The 19,169-nt window shown below is 33.9% G+C and overlaps 1 protein-coding gene across 10 annotated transcripts in view; it reads left to right on the plus strand.

The window, feature by feature from the left end:
- LOC117108757 (A disintegrin and metalloproteinase with thrombospondin motifs 6-like) overlaps positions 1-19,169 on the plus strand; it is an 86,261-nt gene that overhangs the window by 11,238 nt on the left and 55,854 nt on the right. For 7 of the 10 annotated variants that reach the window (XM_033250897.1, XM_033250890.1, XM_033250898.1 and 4 more), the window contains 3 exons: positions 1,649-2,387; positions 2,738-3,123; positions 7,313-7,460. In XM_033250897.1, the coding sequence (XP_033106788.1) occupies positions 2,291-2,387; positions 2,738-3,123; positions 7,313-7,460 (631 nt within the window). In that variant the 5' untranslated portion in view covers positions 1,649-2,290. Of the gene's footprint in view, positions 1-1,648; positions 2,388-2,737; positions 3,124-5,707; positions 5,919-7,312; positions 7,461-19,169 lie in introns of those variants that run through there. The other 3 variants (XM_033250896.1, XM_033250899.1, XM_033250900.1) reach the window with 3 other exon arrangements.

Here is a 19,169-nt window from a genome sequence, read left to right on the forward strand (position 1 = left end):
CAGGGACGGCCTGTCTGCTGATCAGCCGCGACGAAGCCACATCCACCGCGATTCTATTTGTCTTCTTGTTCTTCAGAGAAGGTCGGTGCTAACTGAGTTGGGCAAAAGTGCCAGTCTTGCTGTGACTCCGTTGTAGGCAAATTGATTCTTTATTGGGATGTCATTTTCATATAGGCCATGACTAGTGATTGATCCGACAACAGAAACTATAAATCTAAAAATACACGTCACCATGACTGTTTTCTATGATGAGATATTTCCTTCCTAACGGAGACGCAATAATGGTTATTATTAATATTAATATAATTTTTTGATTATTTTTCGATCGATTTTCATTTATACTTCTACCCATCTGTGTTACAGGCCTTATGGTTCTGACCATTTGAATCGAAGAAATAAATCAAACAAAATAATTCCGAATTTCCAGTGCAGTAGTTCTATGTTTCGTTTCAATTCTAGAAAAAATGGTTGTTGCAACTTTAAATTATCAGCATAGAGGCCTAATCAACAACAGCATCGCTGTTAGGCCTATCTAAATCGTTCTTTCAATCATAGTCTTTATCAATATTTTCATCTAGGAATAAATTAATTTTATCACCATCCTTATCAATACTGTATCATCATCATTCCTATCATATTCTCATCATCATTAAAAAATAAAAAGTAAAAAATAATAATCGTATAATTAAATATTAGTAATCATCAAACTTGATTAGAATGGACGTCTTTATCAATGGCATCAATGCCATCATCATCATCATCATCATCATCATCACCATCATCATCATCATCATCATCATCATCATCATCATCATCATCATCATCATCCTTACTATTAATATTATCAACTTTACTATTAATGTTATCAACTCATCATTCATTATTATCGTTATCCGTTTAAAGTAGGCATATTATCATTCATCGTGGCAACCATCCGTTATCAACATCAAGGTTATCATTTATAATCACCACCAATACAATATATCATCAGAGGAGCCACACATCTTCATAAATTCAACCGAGACAACCTCTGATAAACTTTAGCATATTGGTGGACAACTGCTCACTGTACTACATATTTAGATTTTTGTATATTCGCCTCCTTGTATTGCTGCTTTTATGATGATCATAAATGATTAGGCCTATACCTAATTGGTGTTATCTCAGTCAATATAATCTCATTCGACAATATTATACTTTTTAAAGACATGATAAACATATGCCAGGATAATACAGTACAACCATACTACCTCAATCGACGCGTAATTAGCGGAATTCAAACTTTCCGAGTGTGGGCGTGTCTAGCTGTTGTATTGGAGACACCGCTGCACTGACGTGATCGACCGCCTATGTTATTATTACTCCGCCCTTCAATCGTGTCCGTATTTTGTATTAGTTTCATCCAAATCCACAAAACGTGCCAGTTGTATGACAATAAGGACATTTTCGTTTTACATGATCCTAATTTTTATTGAGCTCTGTTACGGACTATGAACTATATTATAATCAAACAATATTGTAACCTTTTTGGTTGTAAACTCCAAATTTAAAGCGGAAATGTATTCATATTAACAAAGAACTGAAAGGTTAGCGGTTTTTCACTGTCTTAGTTTACTGATTGTTGTTTGACACTTCTTTTTCTTTTCAGTGTAGAGGTAAGAGCAGATACGCACGTGACGAAACCACATAAATTGAGCAGCACAATTCGTTTGGCACGAACAACCTGGCTTCAAAATTAACAGACGACCAAGCAATCACGGCAGACGGTCGAGGAGATTACAGAAGCAGCACTCGATCGACTAGTAACTAGGCCTCTACATCCAATTCGTGCTCCCCTTATTCCAATAGGAGCATTTCCACAAACTTATTGATTTTCCTGGATCTAAAACGATATATATAAAGCGAAAAACAACTGCAGATTCGAGTCCTCTACCAAATCTGGATATTATAACCTCTGTACTTATGAATCGTGACCCATTTCCTTCGAGTTATTTCTAGTGTCAGGAGGGTTTTAATCGGGACACATTTTGACGCAACACAGTTTTACAACTCAAGTTCAATTGATGGTTTCTTTACGCAGGATGTGATATTAGAAAAATGTTGTTAGGAGGAATGTACCATTTATGTAGACCTACGTCATTCAAAAAATACCAAGCAAGCCTTATTATATTGACAAGGCAAAATTTTTGAATTGTTCAGTATTTCGTGTTGAATTTTATATTCTGCTGTATAATTTGTTTTAGTGTATTGATTTAGCAGATTGCCGCGCTGTTTGAATTTTTTGAGTATTATGGGAATGAACAATTTACAGACGATCTTAATTTGGTTGTGCAGTTTAGTTGTAATGGTTCCCGCTGGAACGGGGCTGCAAAATGAGTATCATTATGGTGAGTTGATTCATTAGATGGTTGATTAACGATTTTTTTTAAATCAGTAGGCCTACACAACTAGTTTATTATAAGTACCATAGAATGTTACATAACTCAATTAATGTGGGTTTATCTTTTGGTTGAAGGATGCAATAAGGGCTCAGATATCCAGACAATACATTCATCCGTAATTATTATTTATTATTCCAAATTATTAATATTATTATTACTAATATTTGTATTGTTGTTAAATATTACGGTATATTGTTACAATCATTGTCGTTATCATCATCATTATTATTGTTTTTGTTATTGTTGTTATTTTTTGTTAATATAATTGTAAATATATTGATCTGTTCTCTCCATAGGGCCAATGACTAAAACCATGGGGCACACAGAATACGAAACATACGAGACTGTTCTACCTGCGCTGGTAAATCATAAAGGGGAACATATAAGCTATGATATATTGAACAGCCGAAAACGAACTAGGCGGCATGCTGTTCCAAATATGTTCATGCCAATAAAAACAGACAAAATATTGTATTATAAATTCGTAGCACAGGGAACTCACTTTCACCTTAATCTTACGTTGAACGAGAAGTTGTTCTCTCATAATTATATCGTAGAATATCGAGGTAGTTCGGGTCACGTGGACACTACGCATCGTCAGATTGATGACTGCCACTACCACGGCAGCTTGGTCGGAAATGTTTCTTCTTCAAAAATCTCAATAAGTAACTGCAAAGGCCTTGTAAGTATTATATTTCGCACTTCCATTAATAATATCATATAATTCGGATGTGTAAATTAAATTAATTATAATTCATATCACAATGATTCTAAATGCAATCAGTTTGGATGTTTGTTAACACTCAGTTTTTTTTAAAAATCATTTTAACACTTTTGATGTTAATTATTGATATATTAATAATTTTGACTAGACACGACTCATATTTTACTTATACACGTCATAATACCAAACAGACACCAGTTTTCATCCGAATAAGTTTCTCCTGTGTTGTTCATTCCCGTCTATCATTTCCACCAACTACGTAATTTAGATTCGCTCTGAATTGACTTAGAAATAGATTGCATCTGATGTAACTATAGAAGATGTTTAGAAGATGTTTCCCCTCTGATACATTGAGTAACGACGATTGGGTAACCTCCCTGTATAACGACACAGCCTAGTATCCGTATGACGATGCAGCTTCGTATGACGACGGAGATTCGTGTGCAACACCCCAACTGTACGTCTCTATGACCGGTGATGTCATCCGAATGAGTCTGTGTTTTTCATCCTCGTCTATCATCTCTAAACTACGTAATTAATGGGTCATTGTCGCTCTCATAAGATTATTGCATCTGAAGTATAAACGAGGCTTCCCCTCTGATGCATCGGGTGACGATGACTGGGTAAACTCACTATATGACGACAGCCTCGTATGACGATGCAGCTTCAGCGACGGAGTTATGCAACACGCGGAGTCTCTTTATGAGGGCCGAATGAGTTTTCCTGTGTTGTTCTTCCCCGTCTATCAATCCACTAATTACGCCATTAATGGGTCATTGTCGCTCTCAAAAGATATTGACACAGACATCGAAGATTGTATCTGTAGTACAAACAATGTTTCCCCTCTGATACATTGGGCGAGTAACTTCTCTATGACGACACAACCTCGTATGACGATGCAACTTGCTATGACGGCTATGCTAGGACGCAGTTTCGCATGACGCCGCAAATTTGTTATGACTGCTGATGTCCATAAGGTACATTGTCGCTTTAGATGTAAGGAGAACCATTAAAAAGCATCAATTATACAATAGTGGGTAAGAAAAATCGGTGACTGTTTACAGTAATGACATTTTTAGGATCAGCATGGTGAAGTTTGCAGCATTCAAACAATAATGTGACAGTAAGGATCTCTCGGATCACAAGTATGCCCCACTGATGTCAAGGATGCGTTTCCATGAAGAAGATTTTCTGGACGGTTATATTCAGAATAGACAAAGTTCACAACATTTTGGATTTTTACTTGATTATACATTTGGCAAATCCACTACCCCACTTGACTACCGGTTACGCTAACTGGTCTACCTTATTAATTACAGCGCTTTATATAGCACCGTATAATCCTTTTTTCGATGATACGCTTGGCTGACGTTTGGCAGACGTAGCCGAGTTTACGAGTCTCTTAGGAGGCGCATGCACATGCATGTTCGGCGGAACTATACCATGTCGATATTCCAATAGCTTCCTATATTGCTAATATGCATCTGCTTATTGGAGTTTTTTCTTTATACAGTATCTCCTTCCGCGCTGACTCAGCCTCTATGGTCTAGTTAAATGTAATGTCATTTTTGTAGAACTAGAGCCTCTACATTATTTTACTCTCACTTTAATGTCACTATATGTTAGGCCATGTGTCTGATTTCCAAGAACAAATAACGTGCCGTGCGAGTTGTTCGTATCTTACAGGCCTTAGTAACTGTCTGTCTATATATGCATATGCAATCCATGTCAGTAAACGTTTACAAACCGTTTATTACGAAAAAGATTATTCCAATATGTCTATATGAACGGTTGTTTTACGGGCGTCCATATGATTACATTAATAAAATTATGACTGCAGTGTCTGTTTAGTGTTGAACAGACACTAACTGAAAAAGGCCCAGCCTAACCTCATCATGTTTTTGAAAACGGCATTTACCGATAACTTGCGGAAGACGCTGCGATCTAGTTGTATATGCGATTTGAAGACGGAAACGTGTTTATTTTATATGCCTATTGAGTGGATTTTTGTAGGCCCCATCAAAAGAATATCTTTGACGACCAGTTTTATTCAACGGTATTATTAGGTTGCGTTGGCGCTCAACTGCTGCCGACTGTTGCTATAGTTACTTGTGTGCCGATTACTTTTCTTCATGTGAGAACCTTCAACGTCACGATATTGAGGATGGCCTTGCCGCCTTAGAGTCTTTATAGCGAGTGACCATTTATTTTTTCATGTATATTTTCTGTATTTATCATGATTCATGGAAAGTCCATGTGGAATGGTTGTAATAATATGGACCAGGGAGTTGTTGTATGGACTAACTACATACACTCATGAAACCCATTCGATGTCTCAAGTGTCCATATTATTAATGCGCTAGCTTTTTAAAGTTGTTTCTTTATTGACTATTCATTGACGCAAGGACCTGACGCTTTTCCTTATTTCCCATATTTATTTTTATTATTTTCATTTGTAGTTGCTTGATACAGTAGTTAATTGGCATGTACTTATGCTTACACTTGCCTTTTGGCGCTTCATAGCCTGTCAGGACAAGGGCCAGAGATTGAGAATGGAAAATGACAGTGCTGAGTGGGCCTACCTGCAGTGGAAGTTTCCAGTAAAGAAACGATTTTTCACTATTAATTTCCAGTTTTGACTCAAAAGGTCATGATTCGGATTACTACGTAAAGACTGAATCACTGCTAGCTGCCCTTGATTATCTGTATCTGGGTAAGCAGAATCAGTTTAGCCCAATAAAGCCTTATCCTAGGTAAGAAAGGATATCCGTGGCCTAGGTGAACCTGTTAGCGGTTTGGTCATAGCGGAGATTAGATGGGGCTCTGTCAGTGAACAGGTGTACAGGGTCATACTTTAGGATGCTAGCATGGCACTGTAAGGAAGATTACATCCAGAATACAATTAAGGATGAAATCAGAGCCAGATTTTGAATGGTTAAAAAGGTTAAAAAAATTTTTGGAACATTCTGATTTACTCCAGCATCTCAAATTTAGGAGATTTGTGACATAACGCCTATACTTCCAGGAGAAGCCCCAGGACCCCTGCCCCAGTCCAAATATGCCCTGGGATGTGTGAAAATAAAAGTTGATTCTGTGGTTTATATAGTCACACAATATATTGTTTTTCAATACTGACATTGCCTTTAAATGCAGTCTACTCAACCTTATAATGTTAGGTTAGCGAATACTTGGGCCCCAACATGTTTTTGCCACAGGGGATTGACTTGTTATGCTGCTGTTTGTAACCATTCGATCGTTTGTTTTTCTACAATCTGAAAACAAATAATATTGTTCAGTGAATGCATTCATGTCAAGTATTATTATTCCTTTTGTGAAATGTAGTAAATCAACTCAAGGAAAAACTTATTAAAACAATTGTGTTTTAATTGATTTACAGATTTCAAAACCTAAAAACCTTAAATTGATTACCAGTCAATTTAAAGGTCAATGCAAAACCATTTAAAAAAGGAATTATTTATGCATCTGTTTGTTTTCTCATTCAGATATTGAATTTACGTTTCAAGTTTGTTTTTCCTCAATACTAACTGATGTATTGCCTCTGAAGGATGACAAAAATCATAAAAATCAATTATGGAACTTCCTCTTTTTGGAGAAACATCAACATTATTTATTGACTGGAGCATAGAAATTTGTGTATTTAAAAAAATGTTTACTTGGATTTATATACACCAGATAATGATAAATAGAAACACTTCCATTAAAGTATTTTTAAATAATTTTCATTATCTGGGAAAAAAATGTAAAGGAAAACATTTCAAAAATACACTTATTCCTATTTTAAAGTTTTACTTTACTTCAAAATTAGCAATTAATTAAATTATATTGTTTGCCAAAAGGGGACAGTACATCGTTAAAACTATATATACTAGCCCGGGAAAGTGAATTTAAAACCCTACCTTGTTTTTTATTGCCCGACACCGACCATCTGTAAAAAGTATTATTAAAACTGGGAATAAAGTGGTGTAAAAGCAATGCTTTTGGAAGCGCACTGGAAACCTAAAAGTTCAGTTGCGGCCCTCGGTGTTAAATCAAAAATTCACTTTGGCCCTCCGACCAATTTTTATGCCCACTCCTGCTATATATCATCACATTTTTTGTTTGATTAATTTCCATTTATATTCTGTAGCATGGAATAATTAACTCTGAAGGGGAGGAGTTTTTGATTGAACCTCTGTACCATCTGATAGATGATGTCACTGAAGGGTTTCCACATGCCGTCTACAAACGCTCTACATCAAAATCAGTGCCTTCATCCAGTTTTTGTGGGGTCAGTGGTGAGTTAAAAGTATTTCATTTATGCAAATTATCTTTATTTCATTTCACAACTTGAATTTTATTGTAATATTGATGTTATATTTACTAGAGATTTAAAAAAAAAATCAAATTGTATAAATTAAATGTTTGTTACATATTAGCTATGCAAATTACATTCCTTGTATGAATAGCTGGCATATGCTAGAAATTATAATCTCATTGTACAGTATATGGGTTAACACAACATTTGATATGAAAATGTATTTAAAATGTGCCTAATTTTGTTTATGGAGTTAATTACTGGTAGATGTTTTTTTGAATAATTTTTTTTTTACCTTTCCTCATGAAATGTAATGCATTCTGATGGATAAATCCCAGGTGAGAATTCTTCACATGCAGGTTATCTGCATCATCTATATTGAGTACAGGTGTCAATATATAAAATTAGGTAGAAAATATAGAATCTTTAAACTGTGTAATACAAGTGAGAAATTATGCAAATTAAGTCCAGATGGCTTTAGTTAAATGGATTAGTTACTGATGGAGTAACTGTTTTCTTAAGTCTAGGTAATTTGGAACTACCATTGACAGTACCAGTATTAGAACAAAAAAAGGTTCAGCTTATGATTATTACATAATGTAACTTTTTTTTACAAAAATTTTTTGAAATTTAGCATCTAATATTTTTATTAGAATTCAGTTTTCTTTTAAGTACAAAGTAACTTGCTTAAACTTTGTTTCTTTTACAAACCAATGGATTTGTATTCAAGGGTGAAACCATGGCATATATGCAAAGTGATAGTGATTGAATACATTATAAATATACCTTACCTGCAGCGTTTCTTCATTTTTTTTGCTGCAAATTTTGCTCATGTTTTATGTGGACGGAAATACATGTACCTGACAAGACATGTTTTGCATTAGCATCCGCTCAGGTGTGATCATTGGGGAGTCCCTTTCTAGACTAGTAAAGGTTTAAGGTGCAATTTTAAACTTTGCTTCTTCACAGGAGATTTATCAATTTTGATCCATGTTACCGTGTGGTACTGAGGAGAAATGATTTAGACAGGCATTTGATCTTCGGTAGAAGTCATTAACATTTTTTTTTATATATTCATATATTATTGTTATTGTTGTCATTATTTTCGTTACTGTTTTTGGGCGAATCCAGAGATGTCCAAAATTGAGCCTAATGAGCTACAACTCTACCCAGGGGGTCAGGGGGCTTGCCCCTACGAAATTTTGTTTAGATGCCAGGAAATAACCTCTGAAGCATTTTGGGCGATCAATAATTTCTTTTTCTTTCTTTCTCTTTTTTCTTTTTTTTTTTGACATTGCAAAAAGGCGCCGGCTGCCACTCCCTCTAAATCCACCCTTGGTTGTTAGTAAGAGAGAGTTCAGTACAAAACTGACTTTATGATGAAGGAATTTATATACTTTGAATTGGTGGTAATTACTACACATTAGGATAGTTTGAGGTAGGCCTTTGTAGTTTACTATGTTGGTGTGTCAATACTTTGAATTGCTCAATAATTTGTCATTGATATTAAGTGATGTTAATGGCGATATAGATAACGCTTAATTTGATGGTGATTAATAGAGAATACTATAATGATGATAATTTGGTATTTCGATATAAATAGAGATAAAACTGATTATGTTTTACTGTAGAGTATTAGATTTATTATGCCAATTAGTTCTTAATTAAATACTGTAAATTCAATAAATGACAATGAAATATTTTGGTAAACTTTACTTAGTGAATGAACTTTGGTTTCCAAACTTTGTTTAGACCTATATGCTCTCTGCATGCATAAAGCTGATTCTTCAAGCTTTATATTTTATCTTTAGGGTCAGGAATGCCTCAACACCAATACTTTACAGTTTCCTATCCCCAATATGTCCCTAGAGGAGCACTGAAGATTCAGTCTGGTTTTGACTATGTTTTCACAGTTAGTGACGCTGCCACAACCATTCCTACCAATATCCAGACTAAACTGTTTGCAAACAAAGCCGTTTGACACAATTTCGGTTATCCTCTACGGAGGAAATGGAATCAACAGGGATTGCAGCTTACTTCCTCCACACCTGACAATATTGTACGCCAGTTTTCAATCTACTTCTTTTGTACATTCCTTGCTAGGAATTTTATTTTTTACATCTTAATTTTTAATTTCCTGTTCAAATGTATTTATTCCTCCCTTGGTAACACTAGAAATCTAGTGAAATCAAAATACATTTTATTATGTTTTGTTCTAATCTGCAATTCTACTAACCTTGAGTAAAATGTTAATGGATATATAGCATAATTTACTAGCAGTGGAAAAGTAAAAATACTTGATGGAAATGATAAGCCAGTATAATCTGTTGATGTCTGGGGTAATGCTTACAAAAATACCTACATCAACGATGATTAAACTCATGCAAGATGCACAACCTTGACCTGATATGAGGGGGAATGGTCCCTCTGTTAACAAGTTGTCAAACTGAATATTAATTGTCAGCCATTTATTAGCTGGCCCACTGATAAGTATACTATCCTGGTTTGTTTACTGTTTACTCATGTATTTGCAATTAGTTTGCAGGGTGGCAGTACATTTATGTCTGACAACCATGGCAGTGATAATAGAAAAAGTAAAAAATGGCAACAAAATTGATAGCTTGCTTCTCTTTTGACCTTATTGAAATACTTTTTTTTTGCAGAAGCTGATCATCCCCTCATCATTTAACAATTACAAATAACAGAAAGCATCCTACCTAACTAAACATAAGTCATCAGCAAATTATTAAAGAAAACGTTAATTACAAATGTACATAAATACATTATAATAATGACTGTAATTAATTAATTAATTAATGTTTATAATATGAAATATACTATCTCCATTAATTTAGCACACATTGAAATTATTAGGCCTAATTGGTAGTATTATTCTCAGTAGTATCAAATTCATTAGAAAAAAAATTGATTTTGATAGATTGATTGATTGATTCATTCATTTGTTGACTGTTACAGTAAATTCAAACAATATGATTTTAGCTTGAGGTTTTTTAAACTTATATTTCCAACTTTTTTGGTTGGTGATATCCTTATTTTTGCCAAGTTTTCTGCAAGTTTCTCCTTGTGATCTATGTTTCGATTTAACTCCAGGATGTTTGCCTTCCTACCAAAAAACCACATCACAATACTTTCCAAGTGTTCCCTTGAAGAACAGAAAATAACCGATTTCTGACTAGTCAAAGTCTGGCAATATATGTCAAGGCACTGTATAGGTGACCCCCACCTAGAGCCTTATTAGTTTCATTTGGATGTTTCCTTCCTGAGCCTTGATATAACTGATGACAGTTTTAGCTACAATTGTATGAAAATAAGTACTGGATTCCACCTGATTTATCAAAATTGCCATCCTTGTCATTTTGAATTTAAAAGACTTAATTGCTGATTTGTTAGATGGCGGTAGGTAAGCGATTATTCTCCTCGTCGACATGGGTTTCACATAAATTGAGGTACAGTAATTGTTAACAAATGGCGAGATGATCAAAATGTATGTTACTTAGTTCAAGATAAATTTCTCAAAGTGACTGCACTTTGTAAAACTTGTAAGCTTTTACAATTATTTCCGATGGAGAATATAAATATTCTATATATAGAATTGGAATTTATACAGTAGATATTTTTCCTAAGCTCAGTTTCGATAGTCCATGCAAAGTAAGGAATTTAAAGCCAGACTCCAGAGGAGCTGGGGGACCTTTTTATCACAGTTTTTAAAAATAAAAAAATCTGTATCTTTAACCTATGATCAAATTTTTTTGTCAAACACCCCTTCAGTAAAATACCTGGCTTAAAATCGTCGTTTAGTTTTATCAGTATGAAACTAAGATCCAATGTAAATTATCTTTCAATTACTGAATACAAGTTGAAATCAGTTTTATATTCAAACACAAGTTGCAACTACTACAAATTCAAATCAAGTTTAAAATTTAAAATTTACTACTTAAAATTAAATATTATATGTTTGTATGTATTCCATACTGCCATACAAGTTTTTAAAAGTGAATTTTCAATAACAAACTGCAGTTATTGTGTAAGAATGTTTAAAGTTTTAACTATGATATGAAAAAATATTAAAGGTAAAAACAAATTTAATCATTTAACAAGATTAGCTTGTTCATTTAGTAACCTCTAATACATATTTTTGAAATCTTCTCAACTGTTTTGTATATTACTACATTTCTATATTCAAGGTTATGTCTATTTATTCTGGAGGTCATTCACATACTACAATGTGTCATTAATTGCTTTTTCAGTGAAAAACATAAGAAATTCTTTGATAAGAAAATAGCCATGCATGTTTTTGATAGTGGCTACTACTGTAGTATTAAATCATTTGTCAACACCATCTTATGAATCATTTTATGAGCAATGTATACTAGATTTTTTTAACATAAACTGCTTGCTTGGACAATTATTGAATATTTTATGTGATTAAATACGTTTTTTTTCTGTTTTTATACCAGTTTCTAGCCAGACTTGGGAAGAAGCATATTAGGAGTCTGTGATATGCATAAAATTAGACAACATTCCCATTGGACTTGTATTTGGCTGTATCAGACTGTCCAATAGGATATTAAGGCAAATGATGGGCGGAAAATAGTGCTTTCCATTAATTTCATTCACATATTGTTACCATTTATTTCTGAACTGTTTTGTCTGACTTAATTTATGCTTGTATTGGAAGACTTGAATCTTGACCAAAATTGATATTTGAAAATGAGAGTACTTTACTTTTCATTATAATTTTATATAGTAATTTCCAACAAATTAAATTATTTCATCTTTTGTTTTCTCAATCTTCGCTTTCAGTTTAAAATACTTTCAGGTGTTTGATGTAACATTTTTTAAATATTAAAAGTAAGACTTGTATCTTTTCTTTCTAGATTGAATATTTGTTAGATAAATATAGATAAAGGTTTCAAACTGAGAGTGTATATTAAATACAACTAAAATTAAATAGTTTGCCTGTGGACTGTGTTTTGTTGGTGAATTAGCTACAGTATAACAAAAATTGTTGCATTAAGATGTTAACATAAACTCCCTTGATGTCCTAGAAGTTCAGAAGTTGAAACCTATGTCTCACTTCAACATTAATGTTGCTTTTATATATTTTTGGCCAGATTTGTGCTTTGGGAATACTAAAGATATGAGAATATAACTGGCGGTCTTACCCCAGAGCCTCAAAGCATTCTCCTTGAATGCCCTCCATCAGAACATCTTGAAGTTTATTTTGGTTTCTCATTTGATCTCAAAGCTAACCTGGATCTGTCTAACTTATAGCCACCCTGGGCATTTAGAGAAATTTGAATTTTAAGTTGGAAAAGCTGAAGTTGGAGCAAAAGGGTTTATAACACCTGTCATGGTGTGATAGATGGGGTGTTTGAGGGTCTTATGAATAATGAATCCTCTTTATACTTAGATAATTTGTTGCATGTTGAAACATGGGTTTTTTTTAGTTATTCCAACATAGATTTCTTACATTCTTTTGACATCTCTATTATTAGGTAAAAAAAATATACTTATTTAGCATCACATCCATAAAAAAAAAGTGTCTGGATGATCTAAATAACTGGCATACTATATATACAATTTGCCAGTCCAGGTTTACAAATTGAAAAAAAATAATACTTTACTGATATTTAAGTATACCCATGTGCGTCAAACTAAACTATGGCTTGTTCAATTTGTAGAATTGATTGTCACTTTTACAGTAGTAGCCCACCAAGTAAACCTCAGAAATCAATTGAAGGGTATTGTGCATCACAATCAACAAAAGATACTACAAAGCATATCTGTATTTATAATGAAACACATTGTAATCAAAATACAGACTACGTATTTAGTGCCGTTAAAATTAAAGAGGGAAAATTTATGGCTTTTTAAAAAGTTTCACTTAAATGCACAAAGGAGTATATAAACATTTTCAAATGAAGAAGGTTAAGAGCCCAGGTCGATTCTTTCTAAATGAAAAGATTTTTGCACTCAAGTTGTTGAAGCATTCACTGTTTGAATTTTATCTTAATCCTTATCTAAATTATTCAAGTTAAAAGGAAAAAGAAATCCTTTTACTAAATTCAAATGAGAATTGTATATTTAACAATGTTGGTAATACAGTTGTAGTGTTGTTTATTGTGTGGTAGAACAGAGGCCTCAGGGTTCTTGAGTAGGTTACTTTTATTTAGAAAAAATCATTGCAAACTATCCTGCAAACTAAATACTGAACTAAGAAATATTGAGATTACATGTCCAGTCAAAAACAATTATCTGGTCATTACAAAAAAAAAAAATGATAATAATGTTAAATAGCATCTCACTGCATTAAATCAGAATTCGAAAAACAAAAAAATGTTGCTTTCCTCGATGCAAACTTACATTGAAATGAAATATAATAGTTGGACAATTATACATGGTAATTAAAAATGTCAAAACACTTTGAAGGCTAAAATTTTGTTCAAGAATTTATTTTATCTTGTTTTAAATTCTTTAACAATGAGTTTAACAAATTAACTAATATGAACTCAAAGAGGAAGCACCGATTGTGTAACCACCAATTATTTATCAAAATTGTTTGACAAATTAGGAGGTGACAATATGTGCAGGCAGCGAGGCACGTCTGCCAAGATCCCTGCTGTTCGCCTGTGGCTGGTTGGTGATGTCTAGTGCAGATAGCCTAAGCAAGCACAAGCATGTCTCTCTTAATTCTGATGACAAGTTTACAACCATTTGAATCTTATATTAAATGGACTACATGGTGAACATGGTTAGCTTGTTAGTTTCATCAATTCAACTACACATGAATGTTGATGCAGCTGTTAATATAGAACATTATGAATTTGTTATAGTTTTGATTGAAATGGGAGTACACTAGACTATGGTACTAAAATAATTGTTAAAAGCCTAGTTTAGCAATATAAAATCCTATAGCTAAGTAGTAGTTCCTCTTTTGAAGTGCATTTTTATCCTGTCGTCTATCAAAGAGATTGTGATTTATGGTTTCTAGACTAAAAGTAGATTCTATATTGTTTTTGCAATTTTTTGTTATCTCCTTATTCAGGCTACTGTGTAGTTGTCTCTCTTTATTCCCATAGCGTATTAACTGCTTTAATTTTCCCAGTAAAAATAAACCAGGGATGCTGAAAAAGGTTGTCCGTCAGTAAGCAGATATAAGCTTGCGTAGCTTTCTGTACGAAATACCCAAAGGAAATACAGAGGCATCGTGTAATTAGGGTTATTATATAGATAATTATGTGTATTTGATTAGTCAGCAAAAAGGTACTGCTATTTCATTGTAGTGAACAGATCATCGAAATGTTGACCCTATATTACATTCTCCCTCTCCCATTGTACTATGCAAAATTGGGTGTTATTCAGTCAATGTATTTAAACTATTTTATCAGCTTATTGGTAACACAGAAACAAAATGAAACTTAATTTATATTCTGAAATCTCCAGTAAATCCAAGTTTATCTTATTTTTTATCAGTTAATTGAGTCACACAAGACAAAATTTAACAAGAACTTTCCGTGATATTCCCGCCGAAAATCTCTGTCATCTGCACACCATGAATTAAATATGTGCTAGAAAGTTGGTACAATTGAAATGCAGATAAGTGCGTATACTTGCTAAATCTCGCGAGGTGGTGTTATGGGCCTCTCTGCAATGTCTGTTTTTGTTTACTACAAGGATGGCACCTGCTAATTTTCATGTGCACCATTTAAACTCTGTCCATACATTGATTTTATGTGACAAGTTTGTGTGATGTGCTCATATGTATCATAAACATCCAGGTATGGGCATACTGCAGTTATTTTACATAGAATTTGATAGTGTTGAATGGAGGCATCCCGTGTAACATTATTTTTGTCTTGTGTGAATCGACTATAAATAATGTTTGTCCCAGTAGAAGTAATGATATAATAAGTCCTATGCAAGATGTAATAGAATTAATCAAGGCTGTTTTTTTGACTGACATCACATCATCATAAAATCTGTTTGATTTTGTGCTTCAGTGCTTTGGCATACCTAGTCAACTTGAGAAAATTCGTTGAATTCTAACCAGGCCTACACATTCCAAACAAATGGTTTGACAGTAGATTTAAATTTGTCACCTTAGCCTTAACCCTTTGATAAAAAACTTGAAGCTGCTAATTTTAACATGTACACTACTCAATGCCTTCATGCTCAATGTGTATAATTAACATTGGATTACAATACTCACTGTTTAAAGTAACTAAAGTTGAAATTGCTCTGAATCGGGTCTAGCTTGCTTGAATGTTTCTTTTAATGAATGTTTTCCAGAGGTCTTTATTCTCCATTTCTTTTGGCTGTCTGTGCAAATGTTGGTTTGTTTTGTTAAGTTCTTTTAGTGCTACATCTGTATTATTTATAAAGTATTTTGTAGAAGCAGTTTGACGCATCGTTTGAGGCTCGGACTCTCAACCCTATGGTCGGTGGCTCATCAACACCCTCGCGTGTGTCCTTGGGCATGGCAGTTTATCTAAGTTTGTCTCTCTCCAGTCAGAAATACAAGTGGGTACCTGGTAGGGTCTAATACCAACTAGTTGCTTATGGAATTGTCCTCTCCAGGGAACTGAGGGTGTATTCTGTAGGTGTTTGACTAGTAACCGGGAGTAATAATGTAAAGTGCATAGGGGCAGTTTATTGTAGTACTGTATACACTATATAACTGTCACATGATCCAGTAATTGGGGTTGGGGGTAGGAGGAGAGGGGTAATAATGTAGGTGTTGCATTTAAAATTATTATTATTTAAAAATAGTGGTTACAACTATTAACAGTAGCTGCAATGTGTTATGCTTTGGATCGATCCTCAGAAGTAATAAAAGACTTCATACCATGATTGACTAAAGGTTTAAAGAAGCCTTGGCGATAAAGAGATATGTAGGCTTTGACAGACTACTTAGCTATTAAACCTTAATAGCTCATGTCCAGCATATTTTGACATAGCTAAGTATTCAAGTGGTCAGTGAGAGACCTATTTGTTGACATTAATCAGCCTGACCTAACATGACCCTGATACAGGGGGCATAATTAACATCTTCAATATGGACTGTCCAGTGAGGAACGTTTACATCCATAGTGTATAGGCTAGGTCCACTCCACACACGACAGCTACCGTTACTAACAGTTAGCATCATCGTGATAAATATTTCCAAGGTCAAACTCGTGTTCAGGCATGAAATTATCGATCTTGAAAGCTCAAATTGAAGATGTGATTTTAACTTTAAAAAAAAAAGCTAAACGCATAAGAACAATAACATATTTTACATGTGCGAAGATGGCTGAAACATTGTCAATTTTTGTTGATAAATACAGGAAGAAGTTGGTAGGGAAAAAAGATAAACTACTGCGATGGGAAATGCTAGCATCAAGTTGTTTATAAGAACAAGGTCGATTGCTAACCGTCAGCAGCCACAATCCATTAAACTACCTGATCGGTTTATTCCGATCAGCCTATCCCGATCCAACGTTCTCACATGCAGTGCCAACGATCAAGCTAACGGTTAGAATGCAATCAGGATCAGAATGATCTAGTGTGAGTCAGGCCTTAGAGAACAACTGAACTGTGCTCTGTTTTACAGTGCATATAAATAAGTCATTCTGTGTTTTTCGAAAGGATAGTGAATTTCCGTAAACTTCTAATTTAGGCATTCAGGCCCATAGCCAGCTAAAACACCCTTGGCTACAGGCCTGGCATTATAAGTTATAATAGCGCCCAAATTCTTTAAACTTGAAGTAAAACATTTGAATACACTCAAGCTTTAGTATGATCATAAGAGTTAGCCTACACTTATATAGTTGTGTATTTGACCGTTCTGCTAATGCCATCAGCTTTGCTGCGAGAGTTATACCCTCGTAAAATAAAGTTGAATAAACAAATAAATAAAACAATGACTTCGCTGGATGCATGGTTTGTTAACGGCATAAATCACAGACAATATGTTACTATGGCAATAACAATTTGGTGTAGGATGCACAAACTAGATCTTATAGGACTACATCAAAAATGTTTTGATGACCATATTTAGATATTGCAGAAAAAAGTAATCTGTAAAAGTAACATGTGTTGATGGGGTGGTGGTCAACAGTAGAAAATTACTTTTTTTTCTTGCCAACTGGATTGAGTCAATGGAAACCAGATTGATGTCACAAAGTCAGCTGTGTTCTTGGAAAACTCATGATAATAAACTTTTCTGATATTTTTATGTGAAACAGACATTGCTCTAATCATTGGAGATATATGTAAAAAAGTCAGAATGAGCTGATGTTGGTCTTTACCTAATTCTGCCCTGATTCACATATTTTCCAATCTATCTAATGGATGCCTTTTGTTGTTTTGTCCAGTCTTCATACAAAAACCCATGCATACCATACTCGTAACTCTCTTAAAAAGGTTCCAAGAAAAGCTGATAGATATCTTGTTCAGTTTTTACAATGAAGTATTGTGGTCAATGGCGTAAGGAGCTATTGGTATAACAGGCCTTGGCATACTGAAAGTGTCTCAATTTCAAAAGTTTGTTTTTGTCATCTGGATTTTAAGTACCAACGAGGGTAAACACAATTGTACACCAATTTTCTGAAATGTGTAAAAAATGTCATTGCTACTTGCGAAGACTCCTGGGTAGGTGCAAAAGAAGTAATTAATCCAATTGTTAGGAGTGTGATTGAATAAAGTAGTGCATAATCTATACAGCATTTGTCTGTTGGAAACAGTTTTGATCATCATTTTGCTTCATATTAAAATGTCAACTTTGTGAATACTTCACTGGATAAACCGAATTATAAAAATATACTAAAATAACTAATATTAACTATACCTGAAATCATACAATATTTTATAATGATTTTGTTGATTTTGGTTATTGTACATTTTGCTGTCATAAAACATAAGAAAGTACTCAAAATGATTACTCTTGGCATTTCATTTGTAAAAATAAGAATCATACAAACATTTTCAATCTTCTGGTTTCCTTGGGGAATGTTTCTTGTCATGATTTGATTAGCTACATGGTTTTAGATTATTTACTACCATATTCCTCAGAGGTGGATTGCAACAATGTGGGAAAAGTACAGATAGTTTTCCTTTTCAGAAATATCGAAACTACCCGTAGAGTTTCTATACTTTGTTTTAGTTAAATTTTCATAGTTGAGAAACTTGCCCTTAAATGGATTCACTTGCCAATCAAAACATGGGACATTCCATCTGGGAGTTAGGTGGTTGCCTGTGGGCAAGTCACTTCTATTTGCTTAGTGCGTTATGGGATAACATCGGAATGCCTTTGAAATTTACACTGCATTTTGCGATTCATCATCTTTGGAATTTGTTCTAATTCTTAACCACACAGGATTCGGCTTATTTCCTTACAAGATTTAGCATTGCTTGATGATTAAGGGAAGATTTTTGTAAAATGCTTTGATAGTTCTGATTTGGTAGTACTGTACCTGTAAAAGCCCCTCAAAGGCCTCTACAACAGCTTTTTTAGAATGTATCAATATTGTGTAGAGATTTCAGTAATTTCCATGGAGATGAGCTCCATAGTTATTTCAATTCATTTCAATCTTACACCCTACAATTAAGAATGAAACATTTTGAAAACAAATTTACACCTAGTTTTTAATTAATGTATTCTCAAGTTTTTACAAATTATCTTTTA

This window comes from Anneissia japonica, unplaced genomic scaffold (genome assembly GCF_011630105.1).
Source record: "Anneissia japonica isolate Jap-2015-1 unplaced genomic scaffold, ASM1163010v1 scaffold287941_len684077_cov200, whole genome shotgun sequence".
Taxonomy (NCBI): domain Eukaryota; kingdom Metazoa; phylum Echinodermata; class Crinoidea; order Comatulida; family Comatulidae; genus Anneissia; species Anneissia japonica.